The sequence below is a fragment of the Mirounga leonina genome, unplaced genomic scaffold, assembly GCF_011800145.1.
Source record: "Mirounga leonina isolate KUSES-001 unplaced genomic scaffold, KU_Mleo_1.0 Mir_168, whole genome shotgun sequence".
NCBI classification, from domain to species: Eukaryota; Metazoa; Chordata; class Mammalia; order Carnivora; family Phocidae; genus Mirounga; species Mirounga leonina.
This window is the reverse complement of record NW_023270426.1, coordinates 47,932,573-47,956,933: the sequence shown is the minus strand read 5'-3', so window position 1 is coordinate 47,956,933 and position 24,361 is coordinate 47,932,573. Positions and strand designations below refer to the sequence as shown.

General features: G+C 39.1%; 2 protein-coding genes across 5 annotated transcripts in view; one reads left to right on the top strand and one right to left on the bottom strand.

The window, feature by feature from the left end:
* Window positions 1-24,361, bottom strand: part of IQGAP2 (IQ motif containing GTPase activating protein 2) — a 289,919-nt gene that overhangs the window by 82,627 nt on the left and 182,931 nt on the right. For all 4 annotated transcript variants that reach the window (XM_035014677.1, XM_035014676.1, XM_035014674.1 and 1 more), the window contains one exon: window positions 14,342-14,505. In XM_035014677.1, the coding sequence (XP_034870568.1) occupies window positions 14,342-14,505 (164 nt within the window). The remainder of the gene's footprint in view (window positions 1-14,341; window positions 14,506-24,361) is intronic.
* Window positions 3,017-9,800, top strand: F2RL2 (coagulation factor II thrombin receptor like 2). Its single transcript, XM_035014678.1, has 2 exons — window positions 3,017-3,216; window positions 7,294-9,800. Exons 1-2 carry the CDS (start codon window positions 3,156-3,158, stop codon window positions 8,364-8,366), a joined length of 1,134 nt encoding a protein of 377 aa, XP_034870569.1. The 5' UTR covers window positions 3,017-3,155; the 3' UTR covers window positions 8,367-9,800.

Here is a 24,361-nt window from a genome sequence, read left to right as displayed (position 1 = left end):
ATATTGTCACAGAATAAAACAAAGAATAGTGAATGATGATGAAACAGAATCAGTAACTGCTTTTCAGGAGCCTATTTTTTATAATTTCTACAAACTCTCATTCAGTACCTACCAAGCACTGTCATAACACTGTACAAACTATTAATGAAATAACCCCCAAATCCAACCTCTTCTCCCTTCTCTACTGTCACCCCTTTAGTCCAGCCTACCATCATATTCCACCTGGACGGGTGCATTGGTCTATTTGTTTTTGTTGCTTCCAAGACTGCCCTCTACCACAGTGGTCCTCTATAGGGGAGCAGATGATTTCTTCAAAATGGACATCTCACTAGACAATCCCTCTGCTTAAACTCCTCCACAGGTTCTCCCCTGCATGTAGGAGAAAACAAAACTCCCTTCCCAGGGACTGTGGGGATCTAGCGATCCAGCCCTGCTGACCCCTCTGGCTTCACTCACACTCTTCTATTGCCTGTCCCAGGCGTGCACACCAGCCTCCTTCAGATCCCAGCATTCTACCCCGGCTGTGTGGTTGTTGATTCTTTCTGACCCTTCAGGCCTTAATTCAAATGTCACCTCCTCCTCAAAAGCCTTCTCTGAATACTCTCTCCCTTAATCACTAACTGTGGTACCCAAGGTGGCCCAGAGTACCACAGGATATTTTAAATTTGAGGGAAATACAATGACATTTATCAGACAGAGAGACAAAAACAAGGCAAAGAACCCTCAAGGAGCTAACAGTTTAGTAGAAAAGATACATTTATGTAAAAATAATTATAATACAATGTGATCATGGTAATAATAGCTGTAGATACATGATCTACAGTCAAGAAAGGATTAACTTATATAGGGGTGAATTACAGGGGGGAGAAAACAGTAGCTAAGGACAGCTTCAGAACAGAAGTGATAAAAGCAATCAAAAGGTATTAAGTTATCTTTACGATTCATTTTACTTTTGGGTTGGTTGTGATGATCATACTACAAACATGGTGCTGGCATATAATGTAACTAAATGGGACTTCCAGACAGTAACTGCCAAGATTACATAAACTTGCCCAAGATTACAAGTAAATACTATCAGGAAAAATTAAATATTTTCAAGGAAGAAGAGACATTTATTTTTAAACAATTGGAGACATTTGCCCATGTGTAGTATTAAGTGTCATGTGCTAAATGCAAGAGCAAGGCTGTGATGAACAGAAAGTAGCTCATCAGAGCTATGGAGAACCAGCTCCATCATTTCAGACTCATGATGGATGGGTTTCAGGAAGGAGAAATAACATGCAGCAGCTCCTCCAGCAGGCTTCAATACTATTTCCCTCAGAGACTAACCTGAGATAATGTTTGCGGAAAGCACTCTTAAATGAGACAAATACAGCCTAAAAACTACATTCCATACAAGTTCATTTATATATGTTTCAGTTTTTTTGAAGAGTATTTACCAAATTCCTCCATAACTTATCGCTATAGAAGATACACCATACAAACTTTTGCCCAGATGAGAAGTTAACAATCCCACTTCAAAGCTTAAAGTATCCGTTTTATAGGGCAAACCAAAGAGAAACTGACAAAGCAAATGAATTTAAGTCAACAGCTTAAATCATGACTCATTACACTAAAGGATGAGTAAAAACTGAATCCTACCAGTTTAAGGTCTCCTTTTAAATTGCTCACTAGAAGTCTGGAACTATATTTATAGGATGGTCAGGGTTCCACCTCTAGCTAAAGAGCCAGATTGAGCATATGAGTTACAAATGGATTAAGTAAAGAGAAGTTAGACCATCTGTAAATCAAGACATAAATTCCTGAATTTAGATGAGTCCTAGACAATTTTAATTAAACAAAAAAGTACCCCTTTCAATATTTTGTGGCACTTTGGTTTTTATTTCTGCGGATAAAATAACTTTTGGCCTCAGCTTCTGTTACCATATATTATGTAGTTGAAATATCTGACACTGACTTTTGATTGTGAAACTCTTCCTGTGACACAATTTAATCAAGTGTGAAAAGTTTACACAGATCAATTCCTTCCTGGCTTATCCCTCAGCCTGTAAGTCTTAGGTGAAACCTGCACTTTCTGATTCTTGCTGCATTTTATATGCAACATGCTGTTGGATCGTTTGGCTTAGTGTTTAACCTTAAATTGTGTTAATTACAGAAAAACCTGTTATAATGCAGTTTGTTTTGTTTTTTTACTAAACATTAAATCATATCCTCCGGGAAGTAACTACTCACAAAGGCTTATATGTTGTGCAACAATGTGATCATACTAAATACTATTGAGTTGTACACTTAATAATGATTAAGATGGTCAATTGCATGTTACACTTATTTTGCCACAATTAAAAAAAGAAGCTTATTATAGACCTGCTCACCAACAACCATGGAATGAACAGAGTTCTCTGCGTTTCAATGTTGTATCATGATTTCAGTTTAACCAACAAGTATGTTGAGTTACGGCAAAACAAAACACCATAAAACCAAGTCTGGCCAAGGAGTGATGACAAATTCAGACCAATGTGACACTGATGGAGAATTTTCAAAGTAATCAAGCTCTAACATTTAACTTCCTAAAAAATGCTTGTTTTCCATAATTCATTTCATTTATAATTATGTAAAGAGTTTAAGAATTACGATTTGAAAGAGCTGGGAGGATAAGGAAAGGATAAATTCTGACAGCTCAATTGCTGAGTAGAAATTACACTCTGGAAGTGTGTTTTTTTATAAATGGATAAAATTGAGATAGGTGACAGTCTCAAAACTAACTGCTACTCAACATCTACGGTCAGCTTACTTCTGGAAAGGACTGTATGTTACCTACATTCTTTCCATGCACAGAAGTATAATGGTTGGGAATTACAGCATCTACTCTGAACGGATTATTAGGGGTGGGTAAGAGTTAAGTGATTTTCTCTGGGGATAAAGTAATGTGCTCAGAGGCTCAGCCTGAGTCATGCACACTGCAACATGAGCACCGTCACATCCTTTCCGTCCAGAGGACCTGGGCAAGTTTCCCAGTCTGCGGAGCCCAGGACAGCACACTCTTAAGGAGAGAACAAGGCTTCCATTTGCCGTTAACACATGAAACTGAGGTGGAACTGTGCTCCCTAGTTCTATATATTTAATAACATCTGGGAAACAGAACTCAGGTCACCAAGATGAAAGCCCTCATCTTTGCTGCTGGAGTAATACTTCTGTCGCCCACTTTTTGTCAAAGCGGTAAGCTCTTTTCTTATGGGGCATGTTGGGGGTGCTGGTTTGCATAGCAAGAATGAACTGCATCCAATTTTCTTTGCATTTCACACAGTCTGCAACCCCAAAGGCAGAGCTTAGTGTCTGTTATTAAAAGGTAGCATCACAGAAGTGAATAGCTATGGTCTGTTCACTCTATTCAACCCTTGCCAAAAGCTAATGTTCTCTGCTGAGATTTAAAAATTTGTGGCGTGGGCAAGATTTTAGATCTCTAAAATGAAGAATCAAATTTCTTTGTGAGAAGATTCTGACTTTCTAAGAATTTCCTCTGAATCAACAAAAATAGCACATTTTCAAGAAATTTAAAAAAGTCCCAAGTTTATACATTCTCTTGAAGCACAAATGGTGGGAAACAAGGATATTCTCAGAAAGAAAGAGTGGTCTTTCAATGAGTAATGCTAACAAGTTAGTGTTTCTTAATGAAATACCTTTTTTGACTTTTTCTTGTATCACGGAGTTTTCCCTACATTCACATGATTTTTTATAGTTTGAGAAATGAGATCTCCCAGATACTATTATTCAACTCTTTATGTGTTTCCTATTTCACTCAACACAATGTTAGCCTGTCACCTCCTGCTTACTCCAAAATAAACCAGTTTGCAAAAGATCTGGATCCACAACTTTTTTTTTTTTACTGTTAGGTCATTCTCCTGCCAACATTGTTAGGAGCAGGAGAGCGGGAGAGCGGGAGAGCTGGGGTGAGGGGCAGCGATGAAGTAGAATAAACAGAAATGCAGCAAAACCAAGTCTCCATAAAGGCACGTTGCTTCAGTTGCCAAGGTGGTTGTAGGACAGTCCCAAGAGAACCCACTCAGAGCAATAGCACATGTGTGATTAATGAAAAGGACAAGTGACTGTTCTTTCTGGGTGTGGATGAACGCGAATACAGCAGAAAAGCAAAAGAAAAGCAGTTTGTGAAGGGGGTTCCTTCAAGATGCTGGTGGGGTTTCGTAGAGGCGAACAGGGGGCATTTAAAGGTGACAAAGGAAAAGGCAGTGCATCTGCTTTCTTCCATGGGGTGGGGGGAGAAACGTGAGCGAAGAACCGATTGTTTAGAGGCTGAAATCTGGTCCCCTTGGATCAGTCCTTTTCTCAGAACTTTCCCCAAGTTAAAAACATTTCAGAAACATTCTGCCAAATGGAAGACTGTATTAAGAATTCATCGAGGGGCGCCTGGGTGGCTCAGTCAGTTAAGCGTCTGCCTTCGGCTCAGGTCATGATCCTGGAGTCCCGGGATCGAGTCCCACATTGGGAATCCCTGCTCTGCAGGGAGTCTGCTTCTCCCTCTGACCCTCTCCACTCTCATGTGCTCTCTCTCTCTCATTCTCTCTCTCTCAAATAAATAAAACATTTAAAAAAAAAAGAATTCATCGAAATTTTTAAAAAATATGTAAAACTTAACAATGAGTACTATTCTGAAGGTGCACCAGACTCCAAGGAATAAGACTTATTTAAGTTGAACCAGATCTGGAATTCTCATGGAAAAAGGAATCAAGACTTTTTCACAAAGTCACTGTTTACTCTGTTTTTAGGCACCATGTCTTGCTTAACCACAGGAATTTTCTGCAAACTGACAAACACTTCGTTTCAAACAGCTCTTATCAGATCTTGAAAGGAAACAGCTTGTACACCATGTTGTTCAGCCACCGTCTTCCAGCTTTGTGCTTACTTCCCAAGGCACTTCTCTATGGGTGATATCAAATTTAAGCATTTTCCAAAATGCAAAATTGAGAACGATTTGTGTGGCTGAACTCAAGCACCACGCAACACACCTTCAGAGTTCACATCCAAACACAGGCACAGAACACTTCCCAGATTTTTCTTTCTTTTTCATTAATCTCTTCTCCCGTAAATGACACCTGAACACCTCCCTGTCCCCCCTTGTTCAGGCAACACTTTCTGTCTTATACACTGAATTCAGTGTGTGCAATCTCAAGGTTATGAGGGAGGCTTCAATTTCACCTGGGGGCGAACTGCTAGAGATTACAGCAAGAAGAGAAACTGGCTTTGAATGAGAACCAGGTTATAAATCACTAACTCCAAGTATTCAACATGTAGGAATCCAGAGGTCACGGGAAAAGATGTAATTGGTAGAGCAACAGTATTTTAAATTAATATGAGGTTTGAAATCAGCATGAAAGTCCATCTTAGAAATTTCACAGGATCTACTTTCTGTACATCTCCAAGATTAATTTATGGAAAAATTATATAATGAGAAATCGGTTTGAGTATTGAGGTCTAGTGTATTTTTGAAATTGCTCTTGCATAAGTTAGGATTATTAAAATTAGCCTGCCAACCAATGCCCAACATTTATAGTATGTAGTTGTGTCTCTATTCCTTTTTGTTCCATTTCCAATTTTCATAAATGGAATTTTTTAAATTGAAGTACAGTTGACATACAGTGTGTCATTAGTTTCAAGTACACAACTTAGTGATTCAGCAGTTCTACACATTGTGTGGTGTGATTACCATTTGTCACGATACAGTGTTATGAGATCATTGACTATATTCTCTATTTCCATCTTTTCTTCCTTTGTTTCCTCTCCTCTTGTCCCTTGTCCCATCTTCTTGGCCAACATCATCTAGAGGAGAAACCTGCCTCCTGCCTCTCCCTTATTGCCACCAGAGCCAACTGGATGCCAAGTCCTTGGAGGTGCCATCAGTCTCAAGTGTTCATCTTCGTCATTCTACTGCCATTGCTCTAATCCATTACTGTCCGCCTTGAGTTTGAATGACTACAGTAGCCTCCAAATCAGTCCCCCTTGCCTCTAATTTCTTACCTTTTCAGTCTGTTCTCTACACTGTCACCAAAGTCATCTTAAATATAAGTCAAATCAGGGTTATATTAGCATGCTATTGCTGCTGGAACAAATTACCACAAACTGAGTGGCTTAAAACAATACAGATTATATTTCTGGAGGTCACAAGTCCTGAAGTCAAGGTGTCAGCAAGGCTGTGTTCATTCTGGACACTCTAGGGGAGAACCTGTTGTCTTGCTTTTTTCAGCTTCTAGAGATCACTTGCATTTCTTGGTTTATGGCTCCCCCTTTCATCCTCAAAGCCAGCAGCACAGCATCTTTAAATATCTGGCATTGACTCTCTTGCCTCCCTCTTACAAGGAGTCTTAGGATTACATTTGGCCCACTCAGCCAACCCAGGACACTGATGCCATCTGAAGATCCTAAATCACATCTGCAAAGTCCCTTTTGCCATATAAAATAACATATTCAACAGTTCCCGGCATTAGCAGGTGGAATCTTAGGGACCCATCACGCTGTCTGCCACAGTGGCCATGCCTCTGTCCACAATTTTGTATGTGCATAACCCCAGCATCTAAGAATGGGCACGTCATTTCTTAGTATAGGTAAGAGGCCCTTCAGAGATTTGGCTGGAACCTACTCTTTCATCTCTCAGATGCACCTTGTGAGCGTAAGAGGACATGTTTTTGTGCATCTTCTCCACTAGTCTGACATAGAGTTTAAAACTCTATCACTGGCATATAAATATGCAATAAACATTTGGGGAATTAACTTATCTGACATTCCCACATCCCATACCAGCCCACACTATGCCTCTGTCCATATTTCACCATCCAGATTCTTACTCATCTATTAATTTCCATCTCTCCATGAACCTTGCTCATCTTTGTTCATGTTCATCTTTTTCCTGACATTCTGCTCAAACATTTAAATCTGTTAACTACTGTCTGGATGCCTATATGATTTATAGTCAACATGACTTTGGCCTGTAGAGGTCTGATATGCTATTACTGTTTTCCCCAGCAGTATTATAAACTTTCTACATGCAAGGAGTTGCCATCTCATTTTTGTTCCTGCATGGGTGAGCACAGTGCTGGGGCATATGATATATACCAAATGCATTCCTGTTGATTACCTGATTTATAGTGATTTTTGACAATAAAAATGATCCTCAATTCTACAACTACAGAAATTATGTAGCCTAAGGCTTTTAGTTTTATTGTCTCCTGAACCTTAGCCATGGGCTCAGCAATGATCCATGTTAATACTTCTTCTCAATTACAGGCATGGAAAATGATGTACGCACCTTGGCAGAACCAACCTTACCTATTAAGACCTTCCGTGGAGACCCCTTCAGTTCTTTTGAAGACTTCCCCCTTTCTGCCATAGAAGGCTGGACAGAAACTACCACAACTGTAAAAATTAAGTGCCCTGAAGAACGTGTTTCAAATCTTCACGTGAATAATTCTACCATGGGTTACCTGAGCAGCTCCTTAAGTACCAAACTGATACCTGCCATCTACATCCTGGTGTTTGCAGTAGGTATGCCAGCCAATGCGGTGACCCTGTGGATGCTCTTCTTTAGGACTAGATCTATCTGTATGACCATCTTCTACACCAGCCTGGCCATTGCAGACTTTCTTTTCTGTGTCACGCTGCCCTTTAAGATAGCTTACCACCTCAATGGGAACAACTGGGTATTTGGAGAGGTCATGTGCCGGGCCACCACACTCGTCTTCTATGGCAACATGTACTGCTCCATTCTGCTCCTCGCCTGCATTAGTATCAGCCGCTACCTAGCCATCGTTCATCCTTTTACTTACCGAGCGCTGCCCAAGCGCACCTATGCCTTCATAACATGTGGATTGGTGTGGGCAATGGTTTTCTTATACATGCTGCCATTTCTCATCCTGGAGCAGGAGTATTATCTTGTCCAGCAGGACATTATCACCTGCCATGATGTCCACAACACATGCGAGTCCTCGTCTCCCTTCCAGCTCTACTACTTCATCTCCTTGGCATTCTTTGGATTCTTAATTCCCTTTGTGGTCATTATCTACTGCTACACAGCCATCATTCGGAGGCTTAATACATATGATGACAGATGGTTGTGCTATGTTAAGGCGAGTCTCCTCATTGTTGTGATTTTTACCATTTGCTTTGCTCCAAGCAATATTATACTTATTATTCACCATGCCAACTACTACTACAACAACACTGATGGCTTATATTTTATCTATCTCATAGCTTTGTGCCTTGGGAGCCTAAATAGTTGCCTAGATCCACTCCTTTATTTTCTCATGTCAAAAATCATAGATCACTCCACTGTTTACCTTACAATGGTGAAATCATCTTAGAGAATAAGGAAGGCTATCTGTGAAAACATACATTCTTAGGATAACATATGCCTAGTACAAGGAGTTCTATCCTGTCGCTCCATTTTTGAGTTCCTAAGAAATACTGCTTCAGAATAAAATATTACAAGAGCACTTTTTTACTTTAATACTTTTTCAGGGTTTTAAGAATGTCACTGCAGGAGCAAAGATATCACCATTTTCTTTAGGGCAACTGACACACATGCCTGACTGGTACTTCAAGCTCTTTACATCTCCATCTTCCCCACTTCCATGAGGCTTCTGCTCTAGGTGTCTTGGCGGGGGAGGTGGGACACAATGAAGCACAGGGAGAAGCTAAGATCTCCGTTTTCACTATCTGGCATCATTTTTAATTTTTCTGTCTCCCTCCACTCTCATGCTGGTGGCTACCTCGTCAGCTCACTCTGAGTTATTTTTATCACTAGGGTCCATTACCCTAGTCCAACCTTTGCCTTCTTGCCATTCTCCTCACTGCCAGCCTATCCTCCATTTCACTGGCCACCACCAGAGTACTCTTCCTCAGATAGCAGATTGAGCACATCACTCAAAACCCCCAGTTCAAAAACTGCCACTGACTGTCCACTGCTTTGGAATATACTAGAAATCTCTAGCTTGCCATTCAGGGCTAACATTTCAACTCTACTTCCCAATAAACCTTGCCTGCCAAGTAGGCAATGGCCAAGCTTCTTGCTTTGTTGTAATCTTGATTTCTCCACTCTTTGCTCTTGCCTCTTAACTATAAAGCTGTTTTTAACATGTTTGCCTTAATTCTTTCCATCTCTTAAAGTCTTCAATGGACCATTCTTCTGATTGTCAAGCTAGAAGTTCATTTTTCTCATCTCCCTTTCTTGTATTTTTATTCTGACACTTATATGTAGCTCCTTTACATACAAATATCAATTTCATTAACAATTAAGTACCACGTAAAGAAGGGGCTCATCCTCTCCCTTCTTTAGCTTCTTGTAGATCCAAGTCTTCTCAGGGTCCAAGTCTTCTCTGTGGGGCCCAGATTCATGCTTTGTATATCATGCTGCTGAGTGAATGAATAAAATCCCAAAGCATCTAAGCATCATGAAAGCCCATTCAATTCTTACTGAGAAGGCAAGGTACCCTGTACAGCATCAGACATCATTTTTAGTTGGGCATTAAAAAAAAAAAAAAAAAAAAGCTAAACTAGAACACACTCATGAGGTCATTTAGAAGTTTAAAATAACATCTCCAATATTTTTTCCTTATATGTAGTTTTTAATGGGGAAATATTTTGTTATAAATGCCCAGTATATTCCTATAAGTCAATGACATTTCTCTTAGTTTAGGGATTAGATAGGAGATGGGATATTAGTAGTTAAGGATATGAAGGATTGCTGACATAAATGTTCAAGTCCATGGGAATGTGCATAGACCATATACTTTGTAGTGACTATCAAAACAATAAAATATCTTAAAAGAATTGTTTTATTGTTCAGACTTTCCTATTTCATTGGATTTAGTTAAAAAAAAAAACCCTACAAAAACCCCACACATGACTATCTTTTATAGTAGGTATGTGGTTACATGAAAAATAAAAATCAGTTAAACGCTAAAGCAAGCAAGAGAAAGAAACTTGTGGGCACCTGGCTGGCTCTCAGTTGGTAGAGCATGAGACTCTTAATCTCTGGATTGTGAGTTTGAGTCTCATGTTGGGTGTAAAGATATGGTGGGTATAGAAATTACTTAAAAAAAAACAAACTTTTTTTTTAAAGAAAAAGAAACCTATAATAAGTTTTAAGATGACAAAAACTTCAATGAAAGGAATTGGTTTCTGCAAATAAAGTCACCATGTGGAAGACAGTTTTACCTAGGGAAGAAAAATGCAGCCAATATTCACTTGTTAAAAGCACACAACTCGGGCGCCTGGGTGGCTCAGTTGGTTAAGCGACTGCCTTCGGCTCAGGTCATGATCCTGGAGTCCCTGGATCGAATCCTGCATCGGGCTCCCTGCTCGGTGGGGAGCCTGCTTCTCCCTCTCCCACTCCCCCCTGCTTGTGTTCCCTCTCTCGCTGTGTTTTTCTCTGTCAAATAAATAAATAAAATCTTTAAAAAAAAAAAAAAAAGCACACAACTCTTATGTAGTAAATATACATGTAGCAAAACCAAACTTTTTTGGGGGGTCTAATTCCTAAGTTCTCAAGGAAAGCCTTTAATTTTAAAATAGCTCACAATTCACTGCCTCTAGTGAAGAGACATAGAAAATGTCTTTTCTGCTAAGTATGTGCTAAGATGCCTATAGCCCAGCCTTTCTCCATGAGACAAAAGAAATTTGGTGCCCAGGCAAGGTTACACTTGAAATATTATTAACAAGGATCAAGAATTCTCACCAACTTACATCAATGTTCTCAATCTTTTATAAAGCTGGCCACAAGTTCCATGCAGACGCTATCCATTGTGATCATTAACAGCTGTATACTTTCACACAAACTTTACTTTATACTGACAATACTAGTAATATAATTTTTTTTCTATTATTTTCCAAGGCCAGACCTTGGGAAGGCAATGCACAGAATAACCTCCATCAAAAACTGGAATTTCTAGGTAACAAAATAGCAGAGATTAAAAAACACACATAGAGACCTCACCAAATAAATAACAGAATCAGATTTTTTCCAGGGAAAGAACAGGCTGAGAAAAACCAAGTTTCAAAACAAATGGGCAGAGAAAGAAAACAGTGTTTAAAAAATAGCCATTTAACCAAACCAGATCCATTGCTTGGAATGGTAATGTTTTCAATGTGTTAGCTATTGCCAATACAGTTCAAGCTCCTAATTTTATAGGCCAAAAGTGGTTTAATGCCTGAGCTAGAACCCAGATCCTTAGGCTCGTATTTAATGCTCTATTTCTGCTACTAAAGCTACTGCTCTTAGACTTAGGAAGCAAGCCTGAGAGAGAGCTGGCAAAGTGTGGACACTCAGCAAAGGCTTCTGAGTGTCCTAGCGAGGTCCTGTGACATTCCCTCTTGACCTCAAGTCATTAGATTGGAAAGCTCTGGAGGGGACTTCCACAGCCTGCCTATGAAAGGTGTGTGGAGTCAAGTTCACTTCAAGGACAAACCTCATGTGGGCTGTGGGTCTATCTCTATCCTGTACCCAGAAGATCCCAAGTGTGGTTTGCGGGTGCAGCAATCTGTGTGTCTAGTAAGGACCTTGTGACACAGTCATCACTCAGCCCTTACCTGTGTGGCAACCCGTCAGGGCCCACGGTAATATTTGCTATATTCATAATTAATGCAATTGGATATAACTATATGTTGATATGTAGAAATAGAAATATATAAACATACAAAGATGTATTATCACACCTGCATATCATCGTTTGACCCTTACCATAATCCTTTAAGACAGGCACTACTACACCCATTTGACCCATGTGGAAAAGGAAGCACAAAGAGTTTGAGGGACTTGACTAAAATCTCTGGTTATTCTGTGACAAAGCCAATCCTGGAGCGGTGCCTGTCTGTCTCCAAAGTAAGTAACTTTATCTTCCAATGCTGGCAAGTGTGGCTTCTGCCACGACCATGGCTCCATCCGTGGGAACAGCAGACGGAGGAGACCCATTCTGCCCTCCCTGGGATGTGGGGACCCAAGGCTTGAGTTTCAGTCTCACCTTTCTATCCCCTGGCCTGCGATTTAACATTCATGTTCCCTCACATCAGGGGAGAGGGGGCCCAGCCCCCCAGCTGCTGGGAGGGTCAGATGAGGATGATTTACTGACGGCATCCTTAACACCCAGGGGGTAAGGCAACGTTATGGCCATCCCTGTCAGAAGCCCAACATCTCAGAAGTCCCCACATCGGGGGATATTTTTCTTCACCTGTAAGGAGCCAGTTCGGTAGTGTGGGGTGACTAGGATGTGTGTGTGTGTGCATGCGCGTGCCCACGCACACGTATACGATTATACGTGTGTATATATAAATACACATACATCCATATAAACATAGACACTTTAAAATTTATTAAAACTATTTTTGTATAGGTAGTATATGGTACAAAATTTAAAATGCTGAAAAATATTTTTTCTTCTCCCCTCACCACTCAATTCTCTTTGCCAGAGGCAACGCTTCTGAATGCTGCTCGAGACTACATTATGACAAAGTATTTCTAATAACTTGTATTGAAGTTAGCTGCTTTGAAGGGAACACTTTGACTGGGCCAGTAGGTCTTATTCCAGAAACCAAGTTACAGGGGGAAACAGCCCTCTGTGAGTTCTTTACACTATTTTTTGTTTTGCTTTTTAAGTTTAGAAACATTCAGCATGTAATACATTCCCTCTGTAAAAAATGAAACCCAAACAGCACAACAGAGTAAGAAAGAAGTCTCCCAGGCCACCTGGCTAGCTTAGTTGGTACAGCATGCGAATCTTGATCTCAGGGTTGCGAGTTCGAGCTCCACATTGGGTGTGGAGATAACTTAAAAATAAAATCTTAAAAAAAAAAAAAGTGTCTTCCCATCTACACCAGCTTTCTACTTCACCTTCCAGAAGATGTTTCCTTCTATAAATATTTTATGCACATACAAGCATATGCTTACAATTCGTGTGTATCCCATTTTGAGGCATGTGGAAACACGCTTTTTTATTTAACGATATACATACTGAAGATTGTCCAATATAGATTCACGCATTCTTTTTAATGACCACAGAGTATTTCACTATATGGATATTCTGCAGTTTACTTAACTGACCCGCTCTTGATGGATATTTATGTTGTTCTGGGTCTTTTGCTATTATAGTGCTTCAATAAACATCTTCTTCCATCTGCCTTAATGCACAACAATATATGTTTCTGAATCAGACCACGTCATGGCTGCAGAACTAATTACTTTTTGGATAGCTTTGGACACATGACTTAGTCTAAGTTCCATTATCTATAAGATGATAATAAAGAGATTTCATTCATATGGCTGTTATGGATTATAATGATTATATGAGATGGTATGCATACAAGTACTTAGTACCATGCGTGGCAAATAGCGGGTGCTCAGTTAATGTTTGCTCTAGTCAAAGATGTTTTTCCTGTTTTGGATGAGGCCGTTTCTGGGTTGTGAAGACCTATACAGAGGAAACATCCACCCTTTGGGGTTTGGTTTGCACCTGGGGACATGGCAGCTACGAACAGGTCCCAGGTAGCATCACTACCACTCTCAGGGATGAGGTCATAAACTTCGCCACTTAGTACCCTTCCAAGAGGGGCTAGCGTCTGTGGAATTCCTCCCACGATCAGTATAAGCTCTGTAGCGAGGAAAAAACCCTCCACTCTTTAAGGGGACTGTAGCCAGGTCGGTCTCCTCCCGTGCGGAGAACAAACCATGCTCACACCCTCCTGGCCCTGTGTTCCCTCCCTGCACCCTCCTGCTTTCCACCCGCCTAGCCAGCTCCTCCTTCCCTTTCAGGTGCAGCTCCTGTTCTGTCTCCACGACCACTCCTCTTAGGTCACAACAATCCCCTGTCCCTGCATCACTCTGTGCAGGACTTGTTTTGACATACACTTCTCTCACTGTTATGTAACTATTCTATATGAGAATGCCCACTGCCTCAGTTTCTAAGCATCTTAAGGATAAGGACAGAGAACTTCAAATGTCATGTGTTCCTTGTATCATTTCCCCCCCTACCGGATGCTATACACAGTACTAAGCATACAGTATGTGCTCAGTCAATATCCAATGACTTGGACTCTGAACAAGAACTTAACCACCAATGACTTTTTAGTTAAAGTAGAAGTAGTAATTAGCTCTGGAGCCACCTTCCTCCTCGTGTTTGACACAAAAATAAAAAGAGCCCTATTATTTCCATTTTGATCCATAGGCAATTGCTGGGACAAGCAGCTCATAAGTTTTAGGAAACACGAGTAAAGCAAATCCTCCCTCTCAGCCCCCCTCCCCAAGCCACTCTGTAAATTTAAAAGCAACAAACCTACTGAGACTCACCATGAGTTTCTGTGATTTAGCATGGTATAAAACATCCTGGTAGTGCTGGGCGCAGTCTGGGTCTACATTTTTAATCTTAGCAGTCGGTAACAGCAGAGTATCTAAAGTTTTCAAAGGATTCCCTTCATCAATAGCTTCATTGATGTGTCCTACAGCCACAATTCCTAGGGGAAAAAAAGTTTTCTTCTTAAGTCACAGTCCATTATAAGTTCTCTAGAATCACTTATGACAAAGATTTAGTTAGAAAGGGGGATGGGCCCCTCCCCCCGCCCCCCGACAAACTGTAAGAGCTAATAAACAAGCACGCCACGGCTGCAGGCTACAAGATCAATGTAGGAAAATCAAGTGTATTTCTCCACACTCACATTGTACAATCTGAAAATGAAATGGGGGAGAAAATTCCATTTGGAATAGGTTCCAATCACAAATACACTCTAATTACTTAAAGAAAACAGGAATAAATTTAACAAAAGAAGCACGGGACATGTTCACTGAAAACTATGAAACACCATGTAAAAAAATTAAAGATGACCTAAATAAATTGCAAACTCATCCCATGTTCGTGGATCTGAAGAGTTAATACTGTTAAGATGGAAATACTCCTCAAACTGCTTTATAGATTCAGTGTAATCCCTTCAAAATCCCAGCTGCCTTCTTCTTTCAAACAAATTGTCAAGCTGAATCTAAAATTACTATGCAAATGCAAGGGGCCAAGAATAACCAATGCAATCTTGAAAAACAACAAAACTGGAGTTCTCTTCTCATTCTGAAAACTTACTATAAAGCTACAGTTAATCAATACTGCACAGTACTGACATAAGGACAGATGTACAGATCAATGGAAAAGAACTTAGAGTTCAGAAATAAACCCTTACATTTATGGTCAATTGATTTTTGACAAGAGTGCCAAGACAACTCAATAGGTCAAAGTCTTTATAACAGACGGCACTGGGACAACTGGCCATCAGATGCGTAAGAGTGAAGTTGGACTCCCTACATCACATCATACACAAAAAATAACCCCAAATGGGTCACAGACTTAAGTGTAGAAGCTTAAACTATGTAACACTTAAGAAGAAAACACAGGAGTAAATCTTTGCGGCCTTGGGTTAGGCAATAAGTTTAGCTGTGACACCAGAAACACAACTGAAGAAAAAGATAAATACATGGGATGTTGTAAAAATGGAAACTTCTGTGCTTCAGACACAGAAGTTCAGACACCAAAGAAGGTGAAGATAATCTAAAGATTGGGAGAAAATACTTGCAAGCTCTGTATCTGATGAAGACTTGTATACCTTATATATGTGTATCCTAAATATAAGGAATTCTTATAACAGGGCAATGAAAAAAAAAGCCAATTTAAAATGGATAAAGGCCTTGAACACACACTTCTTGAAAAAAGATATACAAATGGCTAATAATCACACGAAAAGATACTCATATTAGCTGTTAGGAAAATGCAATCCAAATCACAATGAGATACCACTTTATATCAATTAGGACGGCTATAATAGAAGAGACAATAACAAGTGTTGTGAGGATGTGGTGAAATTGGAACTCTCACACATTGCTGGTAGAAAGAGGAAATGGTACGGTTGTGATGTGTCCTACAGCTACAATTCCTAGGGGTACAGGAATGAAAAATACAGAAGCCAAGCTATGGAATTTGACAAGTTTTTACAACTCTAGCAAAGGATATCTATTTGGAGGCCCCCTCTTAGTACCATCTAATTATTAAAAATAAACTATCAGCCAGTCATAAAATACTACAGCGTATACATGTATATGCATGAATATACTTATATACGTTTGACCCTTGAACAGTGTGGGGGTTAGGAGCAGCAACCCCTCATGCAGTCAGAAATCCATGTATTACTTTTGACTCTCCCCAAATTTAACTGCTAATAGCTTACAATGGACTAGAAGCCTTACCGATAACATAGTCAACTAACAAGTATCTTGTATGTTTTTATGTGTTACATATGTATTCTTATAAGCTAGGGAAAAGAAAATGCTAAGAAAATCATAAGGAAGACAAAATACATTAACAGTAATGTACTGATAAAAAAAAAATCCATGCACATACATACACACACACATACACACACTAACAGGGGGCTTTTGCTTCCCAGGTTAGTGCTGACGGATAAGAACTAGTAAAGAAACTACACATTAACAAGCAGTGCTTACAAAATAAACATTCTTAGAGCCAAACTACTGTCATTTTGTTAGCTACTTTTCAAACATAATCACAAGTCACTTTACAAACGTGACATGCTATGAAACAGAGTAAGTACTGTAATTTTTAAGAACTATCTTTGTTCTGATGCTCAAGTTAAATATTTAGCTAAATATCTCCTGAATAGATGACCCATAAATACTACCTTGCTAAGAATGAAAAGATTTATCTGTAGAAGGAAAGGGACAATTTAAAATGCCCAGAAATTATTCCAGATTATAACACTTAAATATATTTGAAGAATAAGCAAAAACACTTCTCTAAAATGCAAGTTACATTATATCAAAACACTGGAAGAATTCAGGAAAGTAAGTACTATCCATATATATAAGGTATTATCATTTTACCCTGTAGGAGTTATAACCTGGAGAACATAGACTACTTCATGTCATTCCCTGGACATGAAATCCCTTTGGTAGACTGTTCTAAATACTTTTAAACACCCCATCCAAAAATTATCTTAACAGAACTATGTCTGAGAAAGAGAACGCGTGTTCCTAATGGCCAATCACCTGGGAATGAGTGCATTCCAGCTGACTTGATTGAAATCACTTGTTTAAGTTTTTGTTTGTTACGTTTCTAAGAATACAAGCTGCTGAGGTCATAGTAAATGACCTCACAGGAGCTGAAAGACCTACCCAGAAGCACCCTGGGCACATCTGTATCACTTCCTCTGTTTATAAGAAAAGGGAAAATCCCACTGCTGAGCCTTAGTCCATGACCCACTTCTCTATTTTTTTTTGAGGGGAAAAGAGGTTTATTTTTGACAACATTATTAAACATTTATTAAGCACTAACTATATCCTTAGGAATTTGCTAAGTCATCTGCATAAAAAATGTAAATAAAAGATGACTTTTAGAAAAAAAGAGACTCAATTACTGTGACCAAAATCAAAACATAAGATACAAGAAGTAGAACAGAGGAATTAGAATGTCTATTGCTTACGTAAGATGTCTCCCACAACAACAACACATCCAAAACGGAGCTCTTTATTTGTTCAACTTTTTTTTTTTTTTAGTGTTTCAAGTTTTTATTTAAACTTTAGTTAGTTAATATATAGTGTAATACTGGTTTCAGGAGTAGAATTTAGTGATTCATCACTTACATATAACACCCAGTGCTCATCATAACAAGTGCCCTCCTTTATACCCATCACCCATTTAATCCATGCCTCACCCATCTCCCTCCATCAACCCTTAGTTTGTTCTCTATCATTAAGAGTCTCTTATGGTGGGGCGCCTGGATGGCTCAGTTGTTAAGCGTCTGCCTTTGGCTCAGGTCATGATCCCAGGGTCCTGGGATAGAGCCCCACATCGAGCCCCACATTGGGCTCCCTACTCCACGGGAAGCCTGCTTCTCCCTCTCCCACTCCCCCTGCTTGTGTTCTCTCTGTCAAATAAATAAATAAAATCTAAAAAAAAAAAAAAAAAGAGTCTCTTATGGCTTGTTTTCCTCTCTCCTTTTATTCTTTACCTTTTTCCCGTATGTTCATCTGTTTTGTTTCTTAAATTCCACATATGAGTGAAATGATATGGTATTTGTCTTTCTCTGACAGACTTAGCTTGCTTAGCATAGTACACTCTAATTCCATCCATGTTGTTGCAAATGGCAAGACTTCATTCTTTCTGATGGCTAATATTCCATTTTATGTATATATACATATATATGCATATATATACACATGTGTATATATATATATACACATCACCTCTTCGTTATCTATTTATCAAGAGATAGACATTTGGGCTCTTTCTATTATTTGGCTATTGCTGATAATGCTGTTATAAACATCGGGATGCATGTGCCCCTCTGAATTAGTATTTTTGTATTCTTTGGATAAATACCTAGTAGTGCAATTGCTGTGTCATAAGGTATTTCTATTTTTAAACTTTTTGAGGAAGTTCCATACTGTTTTCCAGAGTGGCTGCACCAGCTCACCATTCCCACCAGCAGTATAACATGGTTCCCCTTTCTCTGCATCCTCACCAACATTTGTTGTATCCTGTGTTAATTTTGGCCATTCTGACAGGTGTGAGGTGGTATCTCATTATAGTTTTGATTTGTATTTGCCTGATGATGAGTGAGGTTGAGCATCTTTTCATGTGTCTGTCGGCCATTTGTATGTCTTCTTTGGAAAAATGTCTATTCATGTCTTCTGCCCATTTCTTGACTGGATTTTTTGGTTTTTTTGGGGTGTTGAGCTTGTTAAGTTCTTTAGATTTTAGATACTAACCCTTTGTCAGATAGGTCATTTGCAAATATCTTCCCCCATTCCATACATTGCCTTTTAGTTTTGTTGGTTGTTTCCTTTACTGTGCAGAAGCTTTTTATCTTGATGAGGTCCCAATAGTTCATCTTTGCTTTTGTTTCTCTTGCCTCGGGAGAAATGTCTAGTAAAAAGCTGTGACAGCTGATGTCAAAGAGGTTGTTGACTGTGTTCTCCTCTGGATTTTGATGGTTTTCTGTCTCAAATTGTCTCAGATTTGGTCTTTCCTCCATTTTGAATTTATTTTCATGTGTGGTGTAAGAAAGTGGTCCAGTTCCATTCTTCTGCATGTTGTTGTCCAGTTTTACCAACACCATTTGTTGAAGAGAGTGTCTTTATTCCACGGGATATTCTTTCCTGCCTTGTTAAAGATTAGTTGACCACATAGTTGTGGGTCCATTTCTGGGTTTTCTTTTCTGTTCCACTGATCAATGTGTCTGTTTTTGTGCCAGTACCATACTATCTTGATGATTACAGCTTTGTAATATAGCTTGAAGTCGAGAAATGTGATGCCTCCAGCTTTGCCTTTCTTTTTCAAGATTGTTTTGGCTATTCGGGGTCTTTTATGGTTCCATACAAATTTCAGGATTGTTTGTTCTAGATTTGTGAAAAATGCTGGTGGTATTTTGATAAGGATTGCATTAAATGTGTAGACTGCTTTGGGTAGTACAGACATTTTAACAGTATTTGCTCTTCCAATTCATGAATTTTTTCTATTTGGAATTTTTTTCTGTTTCTTCATGTCATCTTCAATTTCTTTCATAACTGTTTTACGATTTTTAGAGTACAGATCTTTTACCTCTTTGGTTAGGTTTACTTCTGGGTATCTTATGGTTTTTGGTGCAATTGTAAATGGAATTGATTCCTTGATTTCTCTTTCTGCTGCTTCATTATTGGTATATAGAAGTGCAACAGATTTCTGTACAATGATTTTGTATCCTGAGACTTTACTCACTTTTCCCCATTGAGGATGATTTTAGCTGTGGGTCTTTCGCATATAGCTTTTACGATATTGAGGTATGTTCCCTCTATCCCTACGCTGTGAAGAATTTTAATCAAGAAAGGATGCTGTAATTGTCAAATGCTTTTTCTGCATCTATTGAGAGGATCATATGGTTCTCACCCTTTCTTTTATTAATGTGGTGTATCCCGTTGATAGATTTGTGAATACTGAACCACTCTTGCAACCCAGGAATAAATCCCACTTGATTGTGGTGAATTATTATTTTTATGTACTGTTGGGTTTGATTTGCTAGTACCTTGTTGAGAAGATTCACCCGGATGAACATGGATATTGGCCCGTACTTCTCCTTTTTAGTGGGGTCTTTGGTTTCGGAATCAAGGTAATGCTGGCCTTGTAGGATGAGTCTGGAAATTTTCCTTCTAATTCTATTTTTTTGGAACAGTTTGAGAAGAATACATATTAACTCTTTAAATGTTTGGTAGAATTCCCATGGGAAGCCATCTGGCCCTGGACTTTCACTTGAGTTTTTTTGTTTTTGTTTTGTTTGAGAGAGAGTGTGCAAGTAGGGCAGGGCAGAAGGTTGGGAAGAGAGAGAGAGAATCTCAAGCAGGCTTCTTGCCCAGTGTGGAGCCCAATGAGGGGCTCAATCCCATGACCCTGAGATCATGACCTGAGTTAAAATCAAGAGTCAGATGCGTAACCAACTGAGCCACCCAGGTGCTCCTGTTGGGCGATTTTTGATAATGGATTCAATTTTTTTGCTGGTTATGGGTTTGTTCCAATTTTCTATTTCTCACAGTTTCAGTTTTGGTAGTTTAGTTGTTTCTAGGAATTTATCCATTTCTTCCAGATTGCCCAATTTGTTGGCATACAATTTTTCATAATATTCCTTTACAATTGTTTGTGTTTTTGTGGTGTGGGTTGTGATCTCTCCTTTCTCATTCATGATTTATTTGGGTCCCTTCTCTTTCTTTTTGGTAAGTCTGGCTAGGGGTTTATCAATTTCATTAATTCTTTCAAAGAACCAGCTCCTAGTTTTATTGATCTGTCCTACTGTTTTTTTGGTTTGTTTCTACATCATGTACTTCTGCTCTTTATTAGTTCCCTTAGGCTTTAGGCTTCAGGCTTCATTTACTATTCCTTTTCTAGCTCCTTGTTAGATCTTCTTGTTGGATAGACCCCTTTATTATGATACAGTGCCCTTCTTCATCTCTTGTTACAGTTTTGATTTAAAATCTAGTTTGTTAGGTTAGGTTGTGTATCTGAGATTTTCCTTGCTTCCTGAGGTAGGTCTGTATTGCTATCTATTTCCCTCTAAAGACTGTTTTTGCTGCATCCCAAAAGTTTTGGACTGTCGTGTTTTCATTTTCATTTCTTCCATGTATTTGTTACTTCTTCTTTAATTTCTTGGTTAGCCCATTCATTCTTTAGTAGGATGTTCTTTAACCTCCATGTATTTGTGGTCTTTCAAAGTTTTTCTTGTGGTTGACTTCAAGTTTCATAGCATTGTGGTCAGAAAATAAGCATGGTATGATCTCAATTTTTTGTATTTGTTGAGGCCTGATTTGTGACCCAGTATGTGATCTAGTCTGGAAAATATTCCACATGCACTCAAAAAATGTGTATTCTGCCAGTTAAGGATGAAATATTCTGAATATATCTGTTAAGTCCATATGGTCCAGTGTGTCACTCAAAGCCATTGTTTCCTTATTGATTTCCTGTTTAGACAATCTGTCCATTGTTGTAAGTGGGATGTTAAAGCCCTCTACTATTATTACATTATTATCAATGTGCTTCTTTATGTTTGTTATTGACTTATATACTTGGGTGCTCCCATGCTGGGGGCATAAATATTTATGATTGTTAGACCTTCTTGTTGGATAGATCCCTTTATTATGATACAGTGCCCTTCTTCATCTCTTGTTACAGTTTTGATTTAAAATCTAGTTTGTCTGATATAAGTGTGGCTACTCTGGCTTTCTTTTTATGTCTATTGGCATGATAAATGGTTCTCCATGTCCTCAAAAGTGCAGGTGTCTTTAGGTCTAAAATGAATCTCTCATAGGCAGTATATAGATGCATGACCCAATTTTTTAAAACATATACAAGACTATAACGTTCTCGTCAAATGAAAGAGTGGGCATTCTCTTACAGATTGTATATTTAAGACATCAGATGAGGTAACCTACAAAGAAGGGTACCTACCAAATTGAAGCAAAAATTCAAAGAAAGAAAACTACCTTGTCTATGCTACATAGTTAAAATGAAGCTCCTCTATGGCTCTACTGGGAAAAGTAAACTTTCCAGTAAGAAATCAACAGAGCATCCAAGTCTGAGGAAATGTATTTAGCAGCTTCTCCATTAAACTCTCCTCCCACATTTATCATGTCCCATTAGCTGCATATCCTTATCCACATCACAATTCAGACACAAGATTAGACCTTGAAGTGTGTGGCACGGGTGGGTTGGGAAGGATAATGCACTTTCAAGATGTCCATGAAAAATCCTTAGCTCTTTCAGATGATTTAATTACTATATTGTGCAATTCATGCCAGTTCATAATGGCATATTATTTTATTTAGCTTTTAAAGAAATTACCTAAACATAGGATATCAAACTCAATACTTCAAGAACTTTGAAAATACCTCATTTTGACATAACTAAACAAGCCAAAGCACAGAGTATTAAATATTCTGCACTGAATGCTACCAATTCTAGAAAGGAAATATGATAAGGAAGTCTCTGAAATAACTGTTGTGGTTATGGCATATGCCCTTCATAACATGATTATCAGAAGAAATATGATAGTGGCTATGTGATACAGCCCATGGAAAAGAGCAGTAGTGCAGTTGCCTAGAGAGATAATGCCTTATCAATCCAAAGATATTGTTGCTTAGAAATAATACCCACCTACAAAAAAAAAATTCTTTTTTTTTTTTTAAGTTATACAAACATTACTTGTTTTTCTTTTCCTGAAAAAAAGTAAAGGCTCTATTTGATAGTCTGGGACAAAATGGCATCCTTCACCCAGCTTTTTAATCAATGTTAAGAATGAGAGTAAAAGGAAGCGTGGGTGGCTCAGCTGGTTAAGCGTCCGACTCTTGGTTTCAGCTCCTCACAATCTCACGTTTGTGAGACTGAGCCCCACATGGGGCTCCACGCTCAGCAGGGAGTCTGCTTGAGATTCTCCTTCTCCCTTTACCCTCTCCCTGCTCACACTCTCACTCTCTCAAATAAATCTTAAAGGAAAAAAAAAAAAGATTGAGAGTAAAAATACAACCATTTAGCACTGAGAACTAACACACCTTTGCCATATTAGCAGAACATAGAAATCACCAAAGCAGACTTGGACAGAGTATTGTCAGAAAGAACTAGGGACAAGTTAGAAAAGAAAGATGGCACCTGATTCTTTGTTTTGTTTACCCAAACAGAGGAGTCCTACCCTTGAGTTGCATTAGCCAAAGCACCCAAACCACCAGTGCAGGTAACTCAAGAGTGTGCAGCTAAGGGTCAAGTAGCAGGGCAGGAGGGCAAGGGGCTGGGGGTTTGAGCCTTGTAACAGGCCCCCAGACCAGATGATATTGAACATCTGCTCAAATTAGTGCTTCCCTCTTGACTGACATCTGGCAAGAACCACCAGCCAAGGCAATGTGTCGGAAAAGAGCTAAGTGGGCTGTGTGCAAAGCATCTGATCACAGGGATTCCTGCAATGCCTCCCTCCAAGGACATGCAGAGGCAGCAGCAAGCTGTGTGGTCAGAGAAGAGGAACTGAAGATTTAAACAACTTAAAAAGGATACAATGAAGAAACTGTTCAGGGATCAGTGGAACAGTGGTACATCTGTGAATTGGATGTCAGGGCAGCATATCTGAACTCTTGTTATCTATTAGGGACTTTGAGTGAGATGTTTAACAACAACAACAACAACAACAACAAAACAAACCCTTGATGTTGGGCACAGGGCTCACAGGAAACAGTCAAGAAAGAAAAGAAAATTATGCAAATGCAATCAAGTAACAAAGTCGTATGTTTTACGTCAAGAGTGATTTTACTATCCCAAAGTTAGGTTCTGCCTTCGAAGACCAGAACTAAGACCTCACCAAAACACACTAGAACAGCCTAAGCTTGTGAGAGAAGTATCTGTTTACTCTGTGAGCAAACTTAGGACAAGTTAGAAAAATAAGGGAAAGCTGGAGAACAGAGGGGAGGTCAGTGACATCAGCCATCTTAATCCAAATGTTGCCGACAAATCGAACAGCTCAGACAAAGCCAAAGATGATGGTGCTGTTTGTTTTTATGATGGAAAAGACCGCTCTACACTTGAATTTGACAGTTCATGCTACAGAAAAGCAGTGACTACACTGATTGCTGAGTTATAGAGCTCCCCATTCTTCACTCTGTTTTTGTAAGCAAGATTAAGGAGGTAAGGTGACATTCAAGAAAGCATGTTTCAGGGCATATCCTCCTGGGATTGTCCACATTCCTGCAGGTAGCTCATAATTTCTAGATACACAGTGAATCCTCATGATTTGTGATCCTAAAGACTTGCAT

What these genes read in the sequence shown, in the direction of transcription:
- F2RL2 (XM_035014678.1), top strand. Translation starts at nt 3,156, where the DNA reads ATGAAAGCCCTCATCTTTGCTGCTGGAGTAATACTTCTGTCGCCCACT. An exon ending in GCCCACTTTTTGTCAAAGCG is followed by an intron (nt 3,217 to 7,293) that starts GTAAGCTCTTTT and finishes TCTCAATTACAG; the next exon opens with GCATGGAAAATGATGTACGC.